Below are 25958 nucleotides of genomic sequence, written 5' to 3' on the forward strand. Positions count from 1 at the left end.
TTTCCAAAAAAGACAGTGCTTGCTTTTGTCATGACATAATATGGCGGTGAACCATATGATCCTTCTGAATGGCGTTTGTTTATCGACAGTAGTAAATTAAGTTTAAAAGCTGTTCTGCTGCATCAAGGGAATAATAAGCCTTCGATTCCGCTAGTTCATGCCGTGAACATGAAGGAATCATACGAATCGATGGCTTTTATACTTGACCTGATATGCTACAACCAACATAATTGGAAAATATGCTCAGATCTCAAAGTTGTTGCAATGTTGACTGGCTTGCAACAGGGATATACTAAGTTCATGTGTTTTCTTTGCAAATGGGATAGCCGAGCACGTAAACAACATTACGTTCGGGAAAATTGGCCCGAACGAAAGTCTTTTACAATTGGTCAAGAGAATGTAAGGTGCCATCCTCTCGTAGCGAAGGAACAGATAATACTCCCACCACTGCACATAAAGCTAACAACCCAAGAATTTTGTAAAGGCGCTTAACAAGGAAGGACCAGCTTTCGGATACCTGAAATCCATTTTTCCAAACTTGTCAGATGCCAAGATTAAGGAAGGTGTGTTCGTTGGTCCTCAAATTAAAAAAATGTTAAACGATGAAGATTTCTACACCGTATTGAACAATCATGAAGCCGAAGCATGGAAATCGTTCCAGCGTGTAGTTGCGGAGTATTTGGGGAACACCAGGAGCCCAGACTATGAAGAAATTGTAGCCGATTTACTCAAAAACTACAAGAGAATGGGTAAATTTTAAAGTTTTGTTTTATTTATATGATAAACGAATTTTAAATCGTGCTTAAAACTTAGCTAAAAGTTGAAAATTTGGTTAAATTTTACTCAAAAATATCGAAAAAATTTGATTATGCCATAAATATCTAGAAAACCGTAATTTGCACAACAAAGTGATGTTCAGACGGTAGAAAGCACATTTAATTAGCTTTATTTTGCTAAAAAAAAAGTTTAGATTTGGTGCTCTAAATCCGGAGATACATCAATTTTAGCAAATGTACTTTTTTGAAAAACCGAAAAAATCAAATATTGAGCGTATCTTAAAAACGGTTCTACTGTGAATTTTTTTGACATTTTTTTTGGATTCAGCGTACGATTTTACATTGAAAATGGAGCTCAGCTTACTAAGTTCAGAAATGTTGTAAACTAGTGTTATTTATGTTTTACATTTTTTTTGTAATAAAGTGGATAAGAGTAACTGATACTGAAGAAGACTGCAAGTGGTAGTCGAAATACGTGTATCTGTCAAAGATAAGCAATTAGGGCGGAATTAAAAGGTACAAGGTACTCTACTTTTTTGTTTCTATATTGAGATTCTGCTTAGAGGATTCGCATACATTTAAAAGACCTTGTTCCCGTTACTTTTGTTATTAAAAAAAACTTTAAATGGTTCGATAAGTGTAGACTTACAAAAGGTTCACTTTATTCAGCAAACTTTGAATGATCCGCCACTGTAAGTGTCAGCATAAGAGTGTTCTGTGATGGTACAACCAATCTTTTTTTTTCTTTTCATACGAGTAAAATATGGTAACACATGCTTTTGTCCTGACAGCAGTAGAAATGTTGCGTTTAGCTATTTATTCAACAAACTTTGAATGGTTCGTCACTACAAGTGTCGACATTATTTTCTCTTATTTGGATTTTTTTTTTTTCATTTTAATTGAAAATATTATATTCATAATATCACAAACAATTGTTTATCATGGTCTAATCTCTTATTAAGCTTATTAAAGTGAATCCTGTGCCCCAACGATCCTCCCCATTAACAAACGTCCCTCCCAGTAACCTTTGTGGAGATGCAGAGGCAAACACGGTCTCCAAATAGCAAATGTTTCACACTAACATTCCTTCCCCCAATCCCACCTGACTGCAAGGACGTGACAGGCGCCGTTATTGACATTGTACAAATAAAGGCACTGAATTATGCACACTGAAGAAGATTATGGCCAATCCCAGCCGAACTTCTAGTTGATTCTTTGTGCATCTTCACTGACCTCTGTTAATCACGGAATAGTAACCATTGAAATGTGTAGTCCGTCTAAGCTAAGCTAAGCTAAGCTAAGCCTAAAAGCACACCCTCGTAATTATCATCTCGATCTTGGCGTATAATGTTGAAATCGTAGAAGTTGAGATTATCTTCGGAAGAAAGCCATGTTTCACAATCGGAATTGTGAAGCAAAAACTTAAATGTGTCCAATTTAGGTTTTAGACTATGATAGTTCCACTGTAGCACAGTGATCATATCTTGTACCTCACTCGATGAATTATCCATCGAAAGATATGATCGAAGCAAGAAGGGGCCACGAAATAGGTAATTCCCTGAAATACTCTTCTATTGCGGGGAGAAAAAGGTCGAGTATGCCTCTGAATGAGTCTGAAACTCCGAGAACATTACATATGCGATCCACAAGGGCCGTTAAAGTTATCAGTCCTCGCTTAGTCCGGGGGGATCATCTTCCGTCGTCTGTCACCTGTAGTAAACGAGTTCGTGGGAAGTTACCAAGCCGGCTTCGTTGACGGCCGATCGACAACGGACCAGATCTTTACTGTACGGCAAATCCTCCAAAAATGTCGTGAATACCAGGTCCCAACGCATCACCTTTTCATGGATTTCAAGGCGGCATACGACAGTATTGACCGCGTAGAGCTATGGAAAATCATGGACGAGAACAGCTTTCCCGGGAAGCTCACGAGACTGATAAGAGCGACGATGGAAGGTGTGCAAAATTGTGTGAAGGTTTCAGGCGAACATTCCAGTTCGTTTGGATCCCACCAGGGACTACGACAAGGTGATGGACTTTCGTGCCTGTTGTTCAATATTGCGCTAGAAGGTGTTATGCGGAGAGCCGGGCTTAACAGCCGGGGTACGATTTTTACGAGATCCAGTCAATTTGTTTGCTTCGCGGATGATATGGACATCGTCGGCCGAACATTTGGAAAGGTGGCAGACCTGTACACCCGCCTGAAACGCGAGGCAGCAAAAGTTGGACTGGTGGTGAATGCGGCCAAAACAAAGTACATGCTAGCTAGTGGGGCCGAGCGCGACAGGGCTTGCCTAGGTAGCAGTGTTACGATAGACGGGGATACGTTCGAGGTGGTCGACGAGTTCGTCTACCTTGGATCCTTGCTGACGGCTGACAATAACGTTAGCCGTGAAATACGGAGGCGCATCATCAGTGGAAGCGGGCCTACTATGGCCTCCAGAAGAAGCTGCGGTCAAAAAAGATTCACGCCCGTACCAAATGTACCATGTACAAAACGCTCATAAGGCCGGTAGTCCTCTACGGGCATGAAACGTGGACGATGCTCGAGGAGGACCTGCAAGCACTTGGAGTCTTCGAACGTCGGGTGCTTAGGACGATCTTCGGTAGTGTGCAGGAAAACGCTGTGTGGCGGCGAAGGATGAACCACGAGCTCGCCCAACTCTACGGCGAACCCACTATCCAGAAGGTGGCCAAAGCTGGAAGGATACGATGGGCAGGGCATGTTGCAAGAATGCCGGACAGCAACCCTGCAAAGATGGTGTTCGCTTCGGATCCGGTTGGTACAAGAAGGCGTGGAGCGCAGCGAGCTAGGTGGGCGGATCAAGTGCGTATCGATTTGGCGAGCGTGGGGCAGAACCGAGGATGGAGAGATGCGGCCACAAACCGATTATTGTGGCGTGAAATTGTTGATTCCGTGTTATCTGTGTAGATGTTAACTAAATAAATGAATGAAGTGAAATGACTCTCCATGGTATTACACCAATTTGTCAAAAATGTCGAATGTGACTGTTTTTCAGTTATGGGCAGCGTTCTTCTTCGTCTTCCTGGCGTTACGTCCTAACTGGGACAGAGCCTGCTTCTCAGCTTAGTGTTCTTATGAGCACTTCCACAGTTATTAACTGAGAGCTTTCTTTGTCAATTGACCATTTTTTGCATGTGTATATCGTGTGGCAGGTACGATGATACTCTATGCACTGGGAAGTCGAGAAAATTTCCTTCACGAAAAGATCCTCGACCGGTGGGATTCGAACCCACGACCCTCAGCTTGGTCTAGCTGAATAGCTGCGCGTTTACCGCTACGGCTATCTAGGCCCCTTTGAACTTTACGTATCCATGTTAAAAATTTCAAGACAATTGAAATCTTAATTTTCATTTATTTCAGCTGCAAAAATGATGCCTTGTCTGGCCCCAAAGTAATTATACATCGCTCTGCAGAACCGTTCCCAGATGGTTCCCCATCGCAAGAACCATCACAATCAGCTTGCACCCTGCGCAGACGTAAAGTTAACTGGGGTCCTCAAATGCCCAATAATAATCCAAACGGCAGACCCGTTGCCAATCTGAACGTGAACCAACCGGAAGCTACCGTTGACGACGACGGCTTCGAAAGCCTGAATGGAAAGAGTTCCGGTGGAGAAGACAGTTCAAACGCAGGCGGATCCTCCGAAATATATTACAACAAGAAGCTACCGTACACCAACACTTGGATAAATGGCGTCGATAAGGACACTCGGTCCGACAGTGACACGGACACTCTTCGCAATACTCCTACTACTAGTCATGATCAGTTTGGCCCCAGTTTGACACAAGGGAACTCACATCCACCAGGAAAACCCCGAAGACACCTCTCATCCGAATCGGGTATTGAAGTTCAACGGCATGACCGAAGCAAATCCCCACTGCTACTGTTGGACGACGATACCACTCATCGGGGCTCAGCCGAAGCCGATGTGGAGTCGAAAGGCAGCGGTTTCGACGAGAACCTAGAGTCCAGCGGGGACACCGACGAGGAAAACGATTTTGACCTCCAGCAAACCGAGTCTAGTCACCATCTTCATCATCATGTTCACCATCACAGTCATCATCACCTGCACCATCAGCATTTGTCAGAAGGTACGGATTCCAACTGTGATTTCCATTTTGCCAGCACCGATAGTGAGTATTCGATTCTAACCCTGACTAATTTTTTTATGTTCTATTTTATGTTCTTGTGTCATAATCGAATCAGAATCCATTTTACATTCATTGATACATTATTCGTTCTGCCACAAATTTAGTTTCTATTAACAGGTTTAAACTATTTCTCAATGCTTTTGTGCTGTTTCAAAGGAATTTGTAAGGACGGGTCGTTTGTTCATGTCGGTGTCCGGTGGGGATTACTCGAATATAACTATTGTTCATCTTGAAGTTCGCAATATACTTAATTCAAATGCTATTCGCAGGCGAAGAATGTAGTTACAGTTCAGATCTCAACCATACGGATGGTCAAAATGAACACTCAGATGACGACTACGATCTGGAAGACGCCCCAACGATCATCCTCAATCCTCCTTGCGGTGCAACTGATAGAGGTAAGAAAGAGAATCTAACATCTGTTGTAACCGTGAATAATCTGTCATTTTCAAACAGTAAGTTGCACAATTTGGGATGCCCGCGAAGCCAAGAAGGCGGAAATGTCCGTTCTGGACATCTCATCGGCCATCATCGAACGCGTCGAAGCCATGCCAGAAACGTGCGATTACGTCTACATCGGCGTCGTTCTGAGCATAATTTTGTCGCTGATACCGGCATTCTGTCGATTATGTGATGCGACTGTCGATTCTTCCAGTACAACCGAACTCAACTTTCTGGAATTACCAGTCCTACTTCTAGAGAAGGCCTCTTTCTCGTGCATCGCAATTCTACGGTTCGCCTTCGGAGAATCTACATGGGAGAAAACAGTCCTAGTTCTAGGCTTCGTCCTGAGGCTATGCTTGACTTACTTGGTGTTTTTCTTGCTAGCCGTAGCAGAACGCACATTCAAGCAGAGATTCCTGTACGCAAAACTGTTCTCACACTTAACCTCCTCCCGGAGAGCGCAAAAGTCCGGTATTCCTCACTTCCGGCTCAACAAGGTGCGGAACATCAAGACCTGGCTGTGTGTGCGCTCCTATCTGAAACGACGTGGACCACAGAACTCGGTGGACGTGATCGTTTCGGCTGCATTTATCATAACACTGCTATTGTTGGCATTCCTCAGTGTCGAGTGGTTGAAGGTTTGTATTTGGTATGCTAGATAGGCTCGTATTCATTATTTCCCGTTGCAGGACTCTGTTCATCTCCACTCGCAATTCAACTTGGAGGCACTGGTGTGGTCCTGTGCATTTGGAACGTTCCTGTTGCGTTTTATGACGCTCGGTACCAAGATCAACAAAAAGTACAAAAGTGTCTCGGTGTTGATCACCGAGCAGATTAATCTATATGTTCAAGTAAGAAACTAGGTGAAATGAAATTCGATGCGCTTGAAGTTACTTACGTTTCGAAAATTTATACAGATTGAACAAAAGCCGAACAAGAAGGAGGAGTTGATGATCTCCAATAATGTGCTCAAGCTGGCGGCTGATCTTCTCAAGGTAAGAACATTGGCGTAAAGGAAGGGACCAGGTCAGACTCTGGTTTGGCCATGAGTGGCATAACAAGTACATTTACAATTATCAATCTTTTAACATAACATAGCGCAATAGTTTTCAGCCCCAATCACCAAAATATCGCTTTTTGCTAAATGTGGGGCTGCTGAATCTATTGCCGTTTTCAATTACCGTCAGGTATTTGAGATAAGGGAAAAGCACCAATTTTCGAACCATCCATACGATTTTAGCCTACTTTGTATGGATATCCGAAAATTGGCACAGAATTCTTGAAGTCTTCGAAAATGAGTGCTTTTCCCCTGAGAGAGACTCGCGAAGAGGAAAAATATCAACGTCATATGCAGCCCAGATTCCCCTCTCACGAAACGTCAAATGCAGCCCACCGTTTTTATGGCTGAAAAAGTGAAAAGTATTGTGTTCAAAGTAAACTGTTATTAAAAACCTCAGTCAGCGGAGCAGTTTTTTCCAAAGTTGCTGATAAATCTAAGCAGAAGATTAATTATTTCTAATGTCTGCTACGTTTGCTGGCATGAAATTTCACTCAAATGGCTATTTATGATTCGATGTGATGCAAACTTAATCATTTTTTGCTGAGAGGTTCATGTGAGGATTTGAACAGCATGCGCATAATTGGTATGCGCATGCGCATAATTGGTATGCACAAAGTGGAATAAGAAAAAAAAACTCAGCAATCACAGAAAAAGAAGACCGTCTTCGCGAGTCTCGTCTCAGCTTTTCCCCTATTGGCTTTTGAACATTATATATCGAATAGCTTACCAGCTTATCAACTGATTTAGATGCCTAATTTGTTACAGTAACAATATGAAAAGGGTATCTTTTGAAATTTGAAAAAGTATTGTTAGCTATACAATAGGATTGGTCAGTATTTCATATATATATTTAATTACATCAATGTTATATCGTGCTATTCGCACCAAATTGTACATGTTTGGGTCTTTTCAGCAAAATTGAATAAATCATAGTATAAATTTGAATCGAACCAAATTAAACCAGTACTTTTCATAGAATTTGCGACCTATGTGACGTGTTGTAACATTTCCAAAAATGACAATAAGTAACCCCAAATTTACTGGAGACATATTTTTGGTCAAAGGGACACGCAAAAATGTTGATTTTGTTCAGCGGTGTAATCTTCTTTTTTTTACAAAGAGGCAATCTGCCAACAGGCGCCTGAGAAGGTAAGGTAAGGTTGGGATGCAGCACCAACAACGACGACCCACTAAAACCAGCCCATGCACTGTATACATGAGCAATTCTCGCTGAATTGCTCAAGTGCGTTACAGAGTGCACCGACATTATCTTTGGCCTCAGATGCTCATCTTTTTTTTCTCTATATTAAGACTTTCAGCCTAGGCTGGTTCATCTCAGTAAACCCTCATCTTCCCGGAACCACATTATACGGTATTTCTTTGGGGAGGGGGCCAGTGACATTACTACAAGTATTACTGCTCGTATTACTACATATATGTGTTTTTTTCATGAATTCCTCTAGGAATTCCATCAGAAATTAATTCAGGTTTTTGCCCAAAGATTCAGATATTAGGGGGAGATCCCCCAGTACCGGACACCTAAGCCAATAAAATGATTTTTCATAAACTATTAATTTTATGTGGTCTTGGTGCCCATTTATGATAAATATAATGATTTTTGTAGCACACAAAAATAAATTTTTAAACATAAATATGAATTTTGACATTGTATTTTGATGATGTATTTTAGTACCAAATTGACCCATCATAAAAGGTGGCTCCCCATACCGGACACGATCTGGAAATGCCTCGAATTCTGAAAATTTGTATATCATTGAATGTTTTTACTCCAGGCAGAGTATTTTATGGTCAATTCAATGCATTTGCAACATTCGCAAGAGTAATTTGAGCTTTACTAAGTCTGCAAGTTGGTGATAAAAAAAACCCTTTCATATATGATAAAAAACAACACATTTTACGCGTTGTTCTGAATTTTCATTCTTCTTATTTTTATTGCATCTCTGATACCATAATTGATTAAATCCATGAAAAATGAATGTATTTTGAGACACTGGTGCCAAAACTACAAAGATATCATGCAACAAATCAAGTTGTCCGAAACTGGGGGACAGGAGGAGCTAGACCAAAATTGAAGTTTGACCATATTTAGTTTAAATATGGTACAAAATACATGCATACTCTCAAATTATTATTATATCTGATCATGCTTACGTGATCTAAATTATTTCACCATATTCAAAATAATTACTAATTAGGCTCAAATTTAGGGCGATATGTCAGATTTTTAACAATTTTCAAACATCTCAACATTTTTGAAAAGTCATGCATATTTCAAGGATGTGTTATTCTACGCAAACATTACTCTACATAATAGCTTCCTTTTCTTCTAAAACACCATCTTGATTGGACTATGACTTCTCAATTTTTCGACTTTGTCCGGTATTGGGTGCTGTCCGGCACTAAGGGATCTCCCCCTACTCCAAAGATTTCTTAAGGAGTTCATTTAGTTTTTATTTCCCATAAATTTACTTCAAGAATTTTGTTTTTGATAACTCAAAAATTCAAACTGCATTTTCACGAAGATAACAAAAAAAAAATGACTATTGCTCCAAAGATTCTCTCAGAAATCATCAGAATTCCTCCAAAAATTATTTCAGAAATTTCCCAAGGGAGTCTTATAAATATGATATTCTTTTGAAACTCAGAGTATTTCCATTTAAGAATTATTTTCAATTCAAAAATTTTATCATTTTTGTCAAAATTGCTTGACTGTGAATTTTGAAGCTGCGGTGGTAATTTAGGATAAATCTGTGCACTAGAAGCCGAGATCCATGTCTCCAAACTGGACCATTTTGTATGGAAAAATGACCAATGTTCACTTTATTCTGTCCAGTATTGCATATGAGCAATTCTCGCTGAAACCAGGCCGCCATCGGCACCCATCATTAGAATTCCAATTTTATGTCACTGATCGCTAGTTTTCGATAGAACTTAAGGGTGGTCCTTTATGTTTTCTCAAATTGGTGGACCCCTCGTACGCCAGCTAGCTGAACAGTTTGCAAAAAAGCCCATTTTGTGATAAATCTAGGGTATTTCTTCACGTGATATGTCTCATATTTTGCTTGGAACACATAGCAAACTTAGTGGCATCGTATAGAGAAAAAATATAGGTTTCATTTAAACTTGAAAAAAAATTGGCGGCCATTTTGAATTTGGCCGCCATTTTGAATTTTGTTAGAAACATCGTTTTTTCACCATTAGCGCACCGCTAGTTTTGAATTCTGAGATCACCATCAGAAAGCTGAGGAAAAATTGCGTAAGATAGGTTACAGAAACTAGGTGAGCAATGGTATTTACCCTATAAAATGAGCGATTTTCTAAATCATGTTCTACGATTTTGACGTATATGGCGAGTGCAATCAATACAAACATCATTTTTTGTACAACAAAGAAACAAGTTTTCAATCGTTGGTGTTTTATTCGAGTCGAGTAAATAATAAGAATATTATTTTTAGTCATAAAATGTGGCGGCCATCTTAGATTTTGACGCCATCTTGATTTTAAGTAGAAGAATGATTTTTTCACCTTGATAGCACTCAGCATGTCGAATTTAGACGCTACCAATAAAAACAAGGTACGTATACTCTTCTTCTTATTATTCTTAATTTTCCTGACGTTACGTCCCTACTGGAACCGAGCCTGATACTAAGCATTATTAGTTTTAAATCCAGGTTATTAAACATGAATTTTCCTTTATAATGCCAAATTTAAAATGGCCGCCAATTTTTTTTTTTCAAGTTTAAATGAAACCTATATCTTTTCTCTATACGATGCCACTAAGTTTGCTATGTGTTCCAAGCAAAATATGAGACATATCACGTGAAGAAATACCCTAGATTTATCAAAAACTGGGCTTTTTCGCAAACTGTTCAGCTAGCTGGTGTACGAGGGGTCCACCAATTTGAGAAAACAGAAAGGACCACCCTTAAGTTTTATCGAAAACTAGCGATCAGTGACATAAAGTTGGAATTGTAACGATAGGCGGCCTGGTTTCAGCGAGAATTGCTCATATATTTTTTTCAATGTTATCATGTAATTTTTAGCTGGTCTCGGAAGCGATAAAAAAAAATGAAAATGTGTATCGTAATTCATTAGCCTTTTTAAATTAATTTTCAGATTATAAAATGAATATATAAGTGTTTCATCAACATGCTACTTTTAGTTAAACATTGATGAAGGGGGATGCGAGGCAAATGTTTTGAATTGAAACTATCAATTGATGCTTGCTTTGTTCTTACTAGTTAGTATTTATACACTATTTGGCACTAATTTGTTAAAAGGTCGAGTGTATTTTAAAAGAATAAATAATACAGTATTTATCAATAGATAGTTTAAACAGAAGCAAACCCAATCTTTAAGAATTTGTTGCAACAATTTTTAAGAATTTATTTAACTGAAAAATATAACGTATCGACATTTTGTCCATTTCGACGTTTTGGGATTCGACATTTTGGCATTCGACGTTTTGGGTCTCGACGTTTTGTCTTTTGCACTCAAAAAAAATCGAAACGTCAAGGCTACGTGAAAAATCGCGTAGAACCTGGAAAATGAATTTTTCAAAAATTTACCTGACATACGTAACAATCATCGGAACATAGATCAAAATGAAATGAACTGTCAATAGTTGCTGCTAAAGTTCCCTATCACTACTACGTGATGACACAACATTCAGTATCCATTCTACTGAGTATCGGACGGACCGAAAACCGTAAACGACATTTTAACCAATCATTAACACTTCAGTCGTCGCGCTGTTGTATTTTGTACAACACTGGTGAAAAAAGCTCGCTTATCGCTCACAATAGCAGCGTGGTGATTCTGACGGTGGCGAACCACGCGACGACTGGAAGGTTAATCCAAAAAAAAGTAAATGTTTAAATTGTTAACACTTGAAGTCTGCATATATTGATTTTGTTTTGTTATGCTTTGTTTTTCGTCATAAATCGTAATCGTAATTCAGCGAAGCTGCAGCCAGGATATTGCCGAGAGTGACTACCGGACTTACGTGTAAAGCTTAAAATTACACAAATTTGCTCGTGCCTCCAATTTTCCATGAAATAACAACCATAGATTCATTCAATGGAGTTTTTAATAAGAACATCTCCCGCCCGTGTGCAAGAACCAGCTTCTCAGACCATCTTAGACTATGGAAGCATTGCACCAAATGTGTGCAATAAATAATGCAGTTAAGCAAATTATGTCTGAGTTCAATTTACTTTGACTACCTTGAATTTTAAACAATTGATAAAAATCAACAAGATACAACATGATGTGAACCATAATGTTTGATAAAATACACTGGAATGTCACCTACTCTCCACTAATGCAATTTGTAGAACGTACGAAGGAAACACGTAACAACTACCGAACACACCAGTGAAATGGAAGAAGCTCGTGAGTTCACTACGTATGTTTTCACGTAGCCTTGACGTGTGGATTATTTTGAGTGTGACATTTTGTCCTTGCTTGAAAAAAAAAAACACAAGCATACTTTGGAAAATCGCCTGAAGAATTTATGGGACCATTTAAAGAGTAATCTGTAGAAGAATTTTTGGAAGGTAACCTGTAGAGGACCCTGAGAGTATTTTTAAATGAAATGTCTGGAGAAATCACTAGGATAATTCCTGAAGCTTTTCCTCCAGAAATCTGAAACGAAATACTAGAATAGAATTTAGCAATTAAGATTAATTTTAACCAGAAAACGAAAAACAAGGAACTCAAGAGAGCAGTTTGGTTAAAAAAGAGTCTTTGAGGACCTTTCATTAGAAATAAAAACTCTTCAGAGACTTGCATTAAAATAGAGACCAAGTCTATAGTAAGAGACCTTCTACCAGTCCTATCAATCAGACACAAAAAAAAACTAATCTCAGTTCAGGAATTCAACCAGTGATTTTTTTAGCAATAAGTTCTATAATGCTTGACAAAATCTTCACAAATCGTGTCCTTGCTATCACTTCGGCAAATTTTCCCGCTTCCCGTTTTCCCGTATAGGCCCGAGTGAAAGAAAGAAAACTAAAACTCAAGCCACTCAGCGAATACCTAAGTATTCTTGGAGATATCTGATTAAATTATGTTATTATGTTTTTTGTAGTTTTCAAGATCTTTATTTGGCCAGCGTGGTACCAGAAACTTAAATGCTCATGAATATAATACTACAATAAAGGTTGCATCGAATTGTTTCATATTTTCACAACATACTCGATCGATCCTCTAATTAATGTATTGTTCCGAAGAGTGAGTATCAGAATACGACAAAAATCAGTAGCCTGAGAAATTCACATGGGTTTTGAAAAAAAAATCCTGGAGCAACTTCATGAGGCATTCTTAAGGTGAAGATGAATCGAAGCCAAACTTCAAATTTTCAAGAGCACGAATCTGGAGAACCAAACATCCGTTTAAGCTGAAAACTTAATTCATTGGTCACTAGCTGGTGGTGACCAATCGATTAAGGTTTCGTCGTAAGCCGATGTTTGGTTCTCTAGATTCGTGCTCTTGAAAATTTGAAGTTTGGCTTCGATTCATATTCACCTTGAGGTGAAGATGCATCGAAGCCAAACCTCAAATTTTCAAACCCACCAGCGGGTGACCAATTGATTTAGTTTTCAGCTTAAACCGCTGTCTGGTTCTCTAGATTTGTGCTTTTGAAAATTTGAGGTTTGGCTTAAATGCATCTGAACCTTAAACGATTTTTTGAGACATCGTTGGGGATTTTTTTTGGTAGCGCTCACTGGAAAATCTGCTGAAATTATTACTAAAGGAGACCCACTTTATAGTGTTACTTTTAATATAAAAAAAATATCATAATCATAATGCTTTTCGGCGCTTTGACAATGAAGAAGAAGGGTGGCGTCTGAAGGTTTTTTTTGTAGTAATCCTTAATCCCCCTAGTATTTTTTTGTTTCCTGTAAAATCCCATATAATTTTTAAACGGCTAAATTATAGTCTCACCGATCGAACTAAAAATTTGCATAAATTATATGGGAGCTGTTAAGCAGAGCCAAAATTTTATTTATTCCCAATACTGTTACTCATATCCACACATAATCACAAATAACTTTCCTCCATATTTTAAGCGCTGTCCACTAGGGTGCGCCTTATTTTTCAAAAGTTCTCAGAACCTCAGAATTCAAATAAGAAAAAAAAAACTCAAATTCGAGCCAAAATTATTAAGTTTTGGAGATGGCACCATGATTTTTTAACGGAAAATATTATATTTTTCAATTTTTTTTCAGTTAAACAATAATACTTAAGCTGAAACTGTTTTGTTCTCATGTGTTAAACCTTCAAAAAGAAGCTTAGAAGCTATTTTTTATAACTTTTATAACAAAAATATTTTTGATTTTTTAAACTCGTCATAAACTTCAGTTAAACAGTAAAAAAGTAGTTTTCGGCGAAAAATAATCTACAATTCGAAAAAAATCCATTTTTATTCATAAAAAATATTTTTTAATTAGTATTAGATAAATAACTAATTTAAAACAAATTTTTAAATAAAACTGATGTATAGACAATATGAAAACAACTAGGGTAGGTGTACCAGTTATGGACATAGTGGTTCCCTATTTCGCCATACGTGATTACTTTAATGTCTTCAAATTTTGAAAATTTTTGTCTGTTGTAGAAGTTAGATTTAATATATGCCTTGATGTGATAATATTAAAAAAGATTTAAAATGTGAAAGTTGTCAACATTTCACATATGGCCAAATAGGGAACCACTATGGCCATAACTGGTACACTTTCCCTACATTAGTTTCAAAAGCATGTAAAAATCGGATGAGTATTCATGAAGTTATGACCAAACAAAGATGATTTTTTTTCAGTAAAAAGAGGAAACATTTAAAAAAAACTACTTTAAATTAAGACTAGATTTTAGAAAAAAAAATGATGTTTTACGAACTTTTCATAATATTAATTTCGAAGATTATTCTCTTCAAAGAGCTTCAAAATTAGTTGGAAAATAACAATATTATGAAGACTTCAATGAATGTCATATTTCATAACTTGAAAACTCACCGCTTGCGCCACCTCTAATAAGCGGTTTCTTCACCACCGCTTAGGCCTTAAACCTGGTTTAATCGTATGGGTAAATGTGGTTTACGGCTTAAGCGAAGGTGAAGAAATCGGCCCTAAATCTTCATATTTTTGGCTCAAAATTTGAGGTTTCCCCTTTTATGTGATTTGAACACATCTGTTGTTCAAATCCAAAGTTTGAAGCAGATTCATTGGAGTTTGAATTTTATACAGCTCCTTGAGTGGACCGTGGACACGATTTTTCAAGAAAATTAATATTTACGATCCATTTTTCACAAGCTATTTATGAATTTAAAGAGAGGTCAAGCCGCAATGGTATCTTCAGAGAAGTTCTTTGATGAATGTTCGATCGAATGTTCCGCTCCTAAGCGGAATTAAAAGGTACACGGTACTCCATCTACTTTAAAGTTTCTCTATTTCAGAGAAGTTGTTTGTATATACATAAAGCACACCTGAGTTGAATAAAAATTTTCATTATATTCATACAAAGTGAATTAAAGTTAAAATTGTTCAAAAAACATATTATTTTTAATAAAAGTACCCCAAGACATTAGTAGCCCACGAATGCCCGCGATGAGAATAAGTTCATTCGAAAGCTGAAAACAAGAGCTTTCAAGTAGGGTACAAATTATTTTGCGAAAACTTGCGATAGCCCACTTTCAACGCGTTTGAAGGTGTACGGAGTGCAATTCTAATTAAATAATAATAATCCTGTAATACGCTAGTACGTGCATTGCAATCGCAGTAGCCATGAATTGCATCCCGTCCCAACGAGAAGAAACGAAAAAACGTTACGTCCCAACTGGGACAAAGCCTGCTTCTAAGCAGGCAGGTGTTCTTATGACCACTTCCGCAGTTATTTACTAAGGACTTTATTTGCCGATTGACCATTTTTGCATGTGTATATTGTCTGGCAGGTATGATGTTACTTTATGCTCTGGCAAGTCGAAAAAATTTACTTTACCAAAAGACCCTCGACTGGTGGGATTGGTTGGGATTGGCTGCACGTTTACCGCTAGGACTTTCTGGGCCCCTATGTTTGCAATATTTTGATGTTATACCATAATTAAATATTGTCTATACCTTTATTTGATATTATTAGGACATTGAACTACCTTGAATTTAAATTTGAGCTGTCACTTAATAAAATAACACAAATTATCTCGGCTTATTAAGATGGTTGAACGAAACTATTTCCTTCAACATGTAGCCTCCAGATAAAACGAAACAAATTGGAAAAATCATTCCCTACGTGGACTTGCTTTAGCTGTTAAAACAAGTATGATAACAAGCTAAACTGCTAGCTGCTAAACTGAAGCAAGTGCGCGCTACCCACTCTCTCTCGCAATTTCACGGTCCGAAAAGTGCTAGTTCCGCGGTCAAGCCAAGCTTGTCGATAATTCGAAGTTCTACATGTTCCCAAAGTCTTGAAGGCCAGAGTCCGCTCGTTTTCGTCGTAATTTGCAATTCTTTTTCCGTAACAGAAAAACTACTCAAAAATATATGTTGAATATTCTAATTACCAGTCCAAAACAAGAAAAAATCGAAAATAAAAGTCCATAATAGTTCAATATGGCATGAAATATATATATATATATATATATATATATATATATATATATATATATATATATATATATATATATATATATATATATATATATATATATATTTAGCCCTGGGCTAGTTCATCTCGGGACTAACGGCTTTACTTCCCTTCCGAAGGAAGTCGTCACTGAAATTTTTAGTGACTATCTCGGGGATGGGATTCGATCCCAGGTCCTCGGCATGAGAGGCGTGTGTTCTAACCACTACACCAGGTCCACCCCTTGGCATAAAATATGTCAAATATATGATTTCAGCTGTTTGAGAGTTTGAGGTTTTGTCCGATATTTGTTCCAGATCGAACCACTGTGCGCTGTAGGGGGACATGGGGCAAGAAGGACACCCGGGGCAAAAGTGTCACCTCTAATTTCACGTAGTTCAAATCAATTTTTTGATGTTTAACGCAGGATAAGAATAAATTGAGTACTAATTGAGGGCTGTGTAAATATTACAGTTAAAAATGTTTAGTAAAAAAATTAGAAAAATGTATTCAACTCACCAACGCAAAAAAATGTGAAATATTATAAGAATGTAAGACTGGAAAACAAGGTTTGACTCCCAGTAAATACAAAACATATTTGTTTTTCCGCTCAGTATTAATGATTTTCAATTGTTTAATATAGCTGTGAGTAATTTTTTTCGAAAAAGTTCTTTTGACATTAAGTTTTACATATATAAAAACAGTATGTCTTATGGGGCAAGAGGGACACTGCAATTTTCTCATATAAAATCAAATGAATTTTTATTTTTCTTGTTTAATATTGCATTAAATCAATGCTTCCTACTAAATAAAATCAAAATAAACCATCTTGAACATTCAAAATGGTTTCTGAAATTTTTTACTATTATTGTTACAGTCAAATAAGATGAGAACTAAATTAATTTCGTAAAATTACTTTTTAAATATAAGTCAACTTTTATCCCTCAGTTTTTATCTTTACTTACTCTAGAATTTATCGTTTGGGTGGGGAAATAATAATATACAAAATTTGTGGCATTTTGATCTGGGGGTCTTCTTGCCCCATACGAGTGGCACTCTTGCCCCGTGCCTCGTTGAAAAACCTCATAAGAAGGGACATTTTCAAAAATCTCAAATCATCATGTAATTCTTATATTTTTGAAATCTATCGATAACATCATTTAGATTTAGAACAAGAGGTGAGCCCCCCTGCATCCCGTTTTTTTGTTTTGAATGTCTGCATAACTTGCTGTTCTATAATACTGAACTAATTACGAGTACAACACTTGATTCGACTTTTGGATACGGTCCTTCAACAAAAATTCCAACAATTTTGATTTTGATACATCTAAAGTAGTGTTCAGCACCCGTAAAAGTAAGGTTATTTTTATTTATGCAGGTACTAATATACATTTCGTATTATTTGCCTTTAACGTAAGTTATTATCACCATTCGATAAAATATGCTATTTACCGCTATAATATACAATGAAACTTTTACAAAAGATGTACTCACCGGTATGACGATTTAGGACTTCAGAATTCGGTGAAATCACTTAAAAAAAGTCATCTTGAGACCAACTCACGCATTCTGAAATGAAAAATATAAATAACGATGTATGATTTTTCCTCAAAAACAAAACTAATGACAACACTAATCACATAGAAACATAACCAAACTCAAAACTTATTGTTTCCTACTTATTCAATTCTACTCCACAGGAACTGGAATCTCCCTTCAAAATATCGGGCCTCAGCGCTAACCCGTACCTCTACACCACTGTCAAAGTGGTCATCCTGTCCGCACTGTCCGGCGTCCTCAGCGAAATGCTCGGGTTCAAACTCAAGCTCCACAAAATTAAGATAAAATAAACTGTATTCATTTTATCGGTGTTACTAGAAGTGGTAGTAATTGGTTCGTACTCGCCGTAAACCACTAGGACTCAAGATTTGCAGCATTGATGTACTAGCAACATCAGTTATAATAGTACATGGTAGATTAGTTCAATTCTAGAGCAATAACTCGAACAAAATCGAAACAGAGCCGAATTTATAGTTTCTCAAAGTACAGTTGGGTACGTACGTACTTGCATACGTTAGATCTTAGGTCTTAGAGACTCTGTGAAACTAGATACTTATAATAGCAAATGTTCTTTCGTGCGTGGAACTTCCTTCCCCTGTCCGAGCGAATGGAGCCGCAGTAACTGTCGATAAGTTTTAGGTAGTCTGATAAAGTGGTATTTTTCGATGGACTATTTCTATTTTAGGACGCACATTCAAGGATAGCGAATATGATTGCGAGATACTTTATGTGAGATAAATAGAATGGTATACAATGTTAAGGAGAGCGATTGTTTTTAATGAATGGAATCCGAAAGCACTATTAGACGGGGTTTGTTTAGGGATATTTCGGCCTTGTTTTATGTGTGCATTGTCTATGTAAACCATTTATTTTAGTAATATATAATTTCGTTTTGTAGCATTATTTCATCTTTTTTCAAACGTATAGTTTGTTCCATAAATTTACAATTAGTACATTTCCAAACAATATATTTTATACATTCAATTTTACTAGTTTTTTATAGTCTACTGGTAAGTTAAGCTTTCTTCCAAATCAACTTAATCGCCTTTCCAAAAAGTTTACTTGTTTCGTAGACGACAACCAAAACTAATCGTATAACATCGTTGAGTTGTACCAGAAATGTGGTTGTACAACAGACAAAATGCGCTTCCTCTTCCGGTAGCTTCGATAACTGTTCCAAGTTACATGAAACCAGTTGCTGCTACTCAAGCACTCTGCTCAAATTTTGAGAGAATGCTCGATTTATTTTATGGACGTGTTAATTGTTGTGTTATCTAAATAAGGTTTTCGTTTATCTGCTAGGTAATGGTTAACACTTCAGCATCTTAAATAAATTAAAAGTTAAAAGGTGTTGCGTTCCTCCCATTCTGGATGGACAATGTCAAAGGGTTTCAAAAATATATATCTAGCTTTCTGTTTCCAGCACTTGTCCAAATATTTAACACACTGTGAGTGACTGCTGTCTGTCCAAAATGTGTGTATGACTCATATTGTTTTCATCCGGCGAAATGTCAGGTACTTTCCATTTATTTCCTATATAGTTAGTTGATACAATGTTTCGTTCGGCTACAACAACAATAAGTGCTCTGATATTTATTCGATTGATTAGTAGATGTTGCGCTATCGTTTGAGAACTTTCTTACTTTCAAACTGAACTAAATTATGCCAGAAATGGGTTTCGTGAGTATCGCGATGCCGTTTTATGCTTTCTTTCGATCGATCGAAATACTGAACAGTTGAACTTGTTTGTCCCTATTTTTCCAGTGGATCGTCCAATGGGCTAAAATTCAGACGTATTAATAATGAATAGTTTGTTGTAATTTTCTACTTCATATTTCTTCTCGCCTTACTGATGATTCTAGTAGTATCACCAATAACTCGTGACACTTTTTGAAAGGTGAAAGAAGTATTATGATGAACATCTGAATAATGAAGAGGCAGAACACCAAAATGGAGAGAAGTATAACTACATCGGTGCGGTGGACCAGAGCGATACGCATCTACCCGATTTTTATATTCAAATAGGTCATAGGCTCGTCAATAATCCCGTAGGTAATCTGGCCACCGAATTATTAATATTGGCGGTTCTGGCTAAAGGTACACTCAAAGCTTCCATGAATCGAGACGCAAGGACTTCACTTGAACATCTACCTTTGCAACACGTTGTACATGGTTGCAGAGGGAGAAAGAGGTAGCTCTAGTGATTTTAATGTTGAGACAGTGCTTGTTGAGGTTGTGTTAAATGTTCCTTATGAATTGTATACCTATGTTGAAATATTGAAGCAGAAAATTCAACACCTTCTACTCATCACCGTAATGCAAAATAATTTCAATCACCCTTTTGACAACGTCCAATTTTGTTCACATCGTGGTAATAGAAAAGATGATTGGAATTAGTGCACATCGCGATATTCATTTTTCACAAAAAGAAGCTGAATCAGTTTATGACAATCATCTATATGAAAAAAATCGTCTTTTGCTTTAGCCTTGTAACTCCACAGCGCGAGTCTAACACTCTACTACAATCGGTATATTCCTACCTACCCTTTTCACACAACTGTCCAATAAAAACACGTCACATGAATTCGATTTCGTTTTCTCACCAAAAAGCAGTGATCGATTTTAAGGCTCCAGTTTCCCTTTTTTTTGTTTCCTATAGATTCAAAATGTTTTTTTTTTCGCATCCCTCCAAAAAATATTCTGCCTCCCATCTACGTAGCTAGCCATAACATTTAGTCGATCCACGACCAGAAGTCGGCTCTACGGTGGGAGGTCTTTTACAAATACATATGACTGAAACCTCCAAACGGTCACTCCACCGACAAACGAAATGGATTACGATCACCGTCGCCTTCTAACAGATTTCGACCTTGACTTGACAGTTTGAGACTACGTTAATTATCTACGTTGCATAATGAATTAGATCGCCACCTAGTGCTCGCTAAACCTTAAAAAAGGTTTCCTACGAAAAGCTGAAACGCATAAGGCTCAAATCAGAAAAGGCTGAACGATCGAAAAGCTGAAAGTCAGTGTCAATGATTATGGATTATAAGTGAGGTTATGGACCATTTGGTCGAATGCCGTTTGACCGAACGCCATTTGGTAGAAAGGGCCATTTGGCCGAAACATGGCACTAATGGGAAACTATAAACAGCATGTCAAGATTTGAAGCCATGTTATGAATAAAACCGTGCAGAATGCGACTAGGAGTCTTCTATTCCTAGACATCCCTTTCGAAGTTATATATTATCAATAAAGTGAGAAGAAAAAATAGGTCCTGAAGATATCTCTGAGATTTCCGGGGTTTTGTACAAGACTAGGATACCTCCATTGATACCTTTCGACATTTCAGATTTATATAATGATGTCTGGGTTCAGCCTTATCAATAATCTTTTTTTTATTTCAGCCTTATGTTTGAATCGAAAGCGCGCCATTTGGCATGAATTAGTTTGGCATAAGGTCATTTAGCATAATGGACATTTGGATAACGGTTATTTGGCATAATGGCTACTTGGCATAATCAGAATTATATTCCTCCTTCAAATGATGTCTGTTTCTGATGAAAACATATTATGTCAAATAACCGTTATGCAGCCCACAGACGCTCAGACGGTTTGACTAACATTGACTCCGCCCCCAGGTTTATGCTCATGTTGGTGCAATGTTTGAACGTGTGTGATGCTGCTTGACAAACCTATTTGACAGTTTGTGGAACCGGTTTTACGGTTGACAAATCGGTTGGCCAAAATCAATCGAGTTTGATTTTGCTCAACTCACCGGTGGGCTGAGTCAAATGTTTGACGGACTGATCGTATCATCTGTAGGGATGTTGCACAAACGTCGACGTCAGCAATTGAAGCTTCGGCGTCCCATGAGCTGCCGATGCAGATGGTTGGCAAGTCAAGATAAGTGAATTTACACAGCGTCGACGACATAGTGATCTAAAAAATTTGGGCTCTAGAGTTGTTTCTTCACTAGCGTTTTCGCATCATGTTTGACATATTTCTTTAGCAAATACATCATCAGTTCTACCTGTGATTTCATCAAAAGTTTAATACGGAATTCCTCCAGGGATTGTATCAGGAATTCCTACAAGGAATCCATCAGGAATTTCACCAGGATTTCATCCAGGTAATGAGATTCCTTTCAAAGCTCTTCCAGGGAGGAGAGTTTTCATCCGACGTTATTGTAAGGTACGAATTCCTTCCGAGATTCCACCAAGAACTCCATCAAAATTTCCTCCGAAAATTCCATCAGGACTACTTAAAAAAAATTCAATCATGAGTTCCTCGAAGGATAACATCAGGAGTATCCTCAGGGTTTCCATTAGGAATTTCTCTAAGCAAAAAAAGGCCCGCTGTGAGGTGTTCGTTTCAGCGTGCTCTTTACATGGTCGGGGGTCCACGGACACCCTGTTGAGAAACGTGGCTCTAGGGATTCCATCGGAAGTTCCTCTAGCGATTCCATCACGAGTTCTTCTGGGAATTTCATCAGATATTTTCCAAAGATTCCATCAGGAGTTCCTTCAGGGATTCCAACTGGAGCATCAGGGTTTCCTCTAGAAATTCTGTAAGAAGTTTCTCCAGGGATTTTACTAGGAGTTCCATAAGTGATTCCACCTGTAATGCCTCCAGGGATTCTATCAGAAGTTCCTCTAGGGATTCCATCAGGAGTTCTTCTAGGAATTTCATCGGGAGTTCCTTCAATAAGTCCATCAGGAGTTCCAGCCAGAATATCTTGAAGAATTCCCCCAAGGATTCCATCAGGAATTCCTCCAGGATTTCCATCAGAAGTTCCTATAGTGATTCTATCGAGAGTGTCTTTAGCGATCCCATCAGAGTCCTTCTGGGGATTTTATCATTGGTTCCTTCAGGGATCCCATCAAGAGTTCATTCTCAGATTTCACCTGGAATTCCTCAAGAAACTCTATTAGGAGTTGCTTTAGATATTATATCAGGAGTTTCTCGAGGAATTTCTAGGTTTTTTTCTTCTAGGGATTTCATAAGGAGTTCCTCTAGAGATTCCATCAAAAATCTTATCGAAAAATCCCTCCAGGGATATAGAATTTCCATCAGGAGTTCTTCTAGGGAATTCATCAGGAGTTCCTCCAATAATCCCATCAAAAGTTTCTTCAAGAATATCTCTGGGAATACCACCAAGGATTCCATCAGGAATTCCCCTAGGCATTCCATCAGGAATTCCCCTAGGCATTCCATCAGGAGTTCCTATAAGGATCCTATCAGGAGTACCTATAGGGCTGCCATCAGAGTTCTTCTGATGATATCATCTGGAGTACCTCCAGGGATTCAATCAAAAGTTCCTTCAGAGATTCTATCAGGAGTTTCTCCAGAGATTCCATCTGGAGTTGCTCTAGAGATTATATCAGGAGGTCCACAAGCAATTCTATCAGGATTTCTTCTAGGCATATAAAAGGAATTCTTCTAGGGATTGTATCAGGAGTTCCATCAGGAATCTTATTAGGAATTCATCTAGGGATTTCATCAGGGGTTTCTATAGGCATTCCATCAGGAGCTCTTCAAGGGATTTCATCAGGAGTTCCTCCAATGATTCTATCTGGAGTTCCTTCAATTATATCTTTAGGAATTCCTCCAGGGATTCCATCAAAAGTTTTTTTAGAGATTTCACCTAGAATCCCTCCAGAGATTCTATCTTCTTCTTCTTGGCATTAACGTCCTCACTGGGACAGAGCCTGCTTCTCAAGTGTTCAATGAGCACTTCCACAGTTATTAACTGAGAGCTTTCTTTGCCAAAGCTGCCATTTTCGCATTCGTATATCGTGTGGCAGGTACGATGATACTCTATGCCCAGGGAAGTCGAGGAAATTTCCATTACGAAAAGATCCTGGACCGACCGGGAATCGAACCCAGACACCTTCAGCATGGCTTTGCTTTGTAACCGCGGACTCTAACCACTCGGCTAAGGAAGGTCCCTGTCAGGTGCTTCTATCAGGTGTTCCAGAAATCTTATCAGGAATTCCTCCAGGGATTTCATGAGGAGTTTCTCCAGAGATTCCATTAGAGGTTTCTTCAGAGATTCCACCTGGAATTCCTCCAGAGCATATATCAGGAGCTCCTCAAGGAAATGTATCAGGATTTCTTTAAGAGATTACATCAGGAATTCCTTAAGGAAACTTATCTAAAATTTCTTCAATCAGGAGTTCCTTTAGATATTCCACTTAGAAATCCTCCAGGGATTCTATCGAATGTTTCTTTAGGAATTTCATCAGAGATTCCACCTGGCATTCTTATAAGAGTTCTTTCAACTGTTTCCCTTGGGATTACATAAGGAGCCCATTCGGAGATTGCACCTGTAATTTCTCCAGAGATTATATCAGAGGTTCCTCAAGGAATTCCATCAGGATTTCTTCTTGGGATTTTTTAAGGAATTCCACCAGACATATTATCAGGAATTCCTCCAAGGATTTTATCAGGAGTTCGAATAAGGATCCCTCCAGAAGTTCCTTCAGAGATTCCATTAGGATTTCAACATCAGAAGTTCTTCTAGGAATTACTGCAGGAGATCCTCTAGGGATTCCATTAGGAGTCCTTCTATGGATTTTATTAGGAATTGTTCCGGGGTTTTCATCAAGAGTTCCTTCAGAGAATCTAATTCCTACAGGAATTCTATCAAGAGATACTCTAGGGATTCCACCAGAAATTGCTCCAAGGATTACATCAGAAGTTCTTCCAAGGATGCCATCAAAAAGTTTCTTCTAAAGATTTCATCAGGAATCTTTCAATAGATTTCATAAGGAGTTTTGCAGGGTTTCCATAAGAAATTCTTCCATGGATTCCTTCTGAAATACTTTTTAGATTTTATTATAAAATCCTTCCGGGACTCCATCATGAGCGCCTTTGGGGGGGATTCCAACAGGGATTATATCAGAAATTCTTCCAAAGGTTCCTTCAGGAAATCCTTTAGGATTATTTTGGGTTTCATCAGGCTATTTGCTACGGATTCACACCGGTAATTATAAAGGGATTTAACCGTAATTTCCTTCAGGGGTTTGACTATTTTCAAAGGATTCCGCCAGGAGTTCTTCGGTGGAGTCCTCCCAGAATTAATCAAATGATGCCTCCCGTAATTCCTCATGGAAATTATCTCGGTCGAATGCCTTGTCCCTCCAGGGTTACGAAGAAGAATCTTTGAAGGGAACACTGGAAGAATTTACAAATGAACTTATTGAAGATTCCTTAGAAAAATCCCCGGGAAATACCCTAAGGGAACCTCTCAATAAATTGCAAGCGGACTCTCTAAAAGAGTTGCTGGTGGAATCTATAGTAGGAAATTTTTTAAACTCTTTTGCAGTATTTTTTGTGGAGACTCTGAAGGCTTCCTCTTGGAATCCCAGGAAGAATTCCTTGACGAATCCTTGGAGAACTTCTGGGTAGAATCACTGTTAGAGTTCATGGATTAAATCCATCCATGTATTTTTGTAGGAATTCTGTAGGATTTTCTGGAGTTATTCCTAGAGAAATTACTGTATGACTAAAAGATTTTTGATAGAAGCAATTCCTGGTGAAATTTTTGGAGGAATTCTTGTATTGATTTTTTGGGAGGGAATCATTTTGCAATCTCTTTAAGAATTTCTAGAGGAATTCCCGGTGGAATTGCAGGAAAAGTATCATTATAGAATATGTTTAGCAAATCCTGAAGTTTCGCTCGAGGAATTCCTGAATCATTGAATAAATAAAGCATTGAATAAATCACTGCAGAAATCCCTTTGGAATTTGTTGGACAAATCCCTGGGGGAATCTGTAAAAAAAATTACAAGTATGAATCACTGAATTCCTTTTGAAATTTCTGAAGCAACTCCTGGTGGAATTTAAGGAAGAGTCCTAGGAGGAAATCCTGAAAAAAGTACTGGTGAAATTCTTGGGGGAATTAATGGTGATGGATTTCTTAAGGAACCCCTTTAGTACCATCTGAAAAAAAAAATCGTTTTGTGATTTCTGGATAATGCATGATTGAATCCTTGGAACTAACTTCTAGAATAATTCCTGAAAGAATCTTTGAAAAAAATGTTATAGGTAGCCATCTCTGGAGTACTTTTTGGAGTAAGCTCTGAAGAAATCACTTGCGAAATTTTTAGAATTGATTTTTGAATGAATAAATGGAGGAAATCCTGAATAAATAGTAGAGGAATGTTTGAAAGAACCTCTGGAAGAATGTCACCTGAATTTCTAGTTGAATCGTTTTATAAATTCCCAGAGGAATTATTGATAAAATTGCTGGTAAAATTCCAGGAATGATGTTTGGTGGAATTGTTACTATAACCTAT

At 37.9% G+C, this 25958-nt stretch overlaps 1 protein-coding gene across 1 annotated transcript in view; it reads left to right on the forward strand.

The window, feature by feature from the left end:
* Nucleotides 1–18420, forward strand: part of LOC5573986 (putative homeodomain transcription factor) — a 31607-nt gene extending 13187 nt beyond the window's left edge. The window contains exons 3-8 of the mRNA XM_021842280.1: nt 4162–4934; nt 5222–5350; nt 5409–6034; nt 6086–6247; nt 6314–6391; nt 17796–18420. Coding sequence (XP_021697972.1) covers nt 4162–4934; nt 5222–5350; nt 5409–6034; nt 6086–6247; nt 6314–6391; nt 17796–17945 — 1918 coding nt within the window. The 3' untranslated portion in view covers nt 17946–18420. The remainder of the gene's footprint in view (nt 1–4161; nt 4935–5221; nt 5351–5408; nt 6035–6085; nt 6248–6313; nt 6392–17795) is intronic.
* Nucleotides 18421–25958: the final 7538 nt, after the last annotated feature.

Source organism: Aedes aegypti, chromosome 2, assembly GCF_002204515.2.
Source record: "Aedes aegypti strain LVP_AGWG chromosome 2, AaegL5.0 Primary Assembly, whole genome shotgun sequence".
Lineage (NCBI taxonomy): Eukaryota > Metazoa > Arthropoda > Insecta > Diptera > Culicidae > Aedes > Aedes aegypti.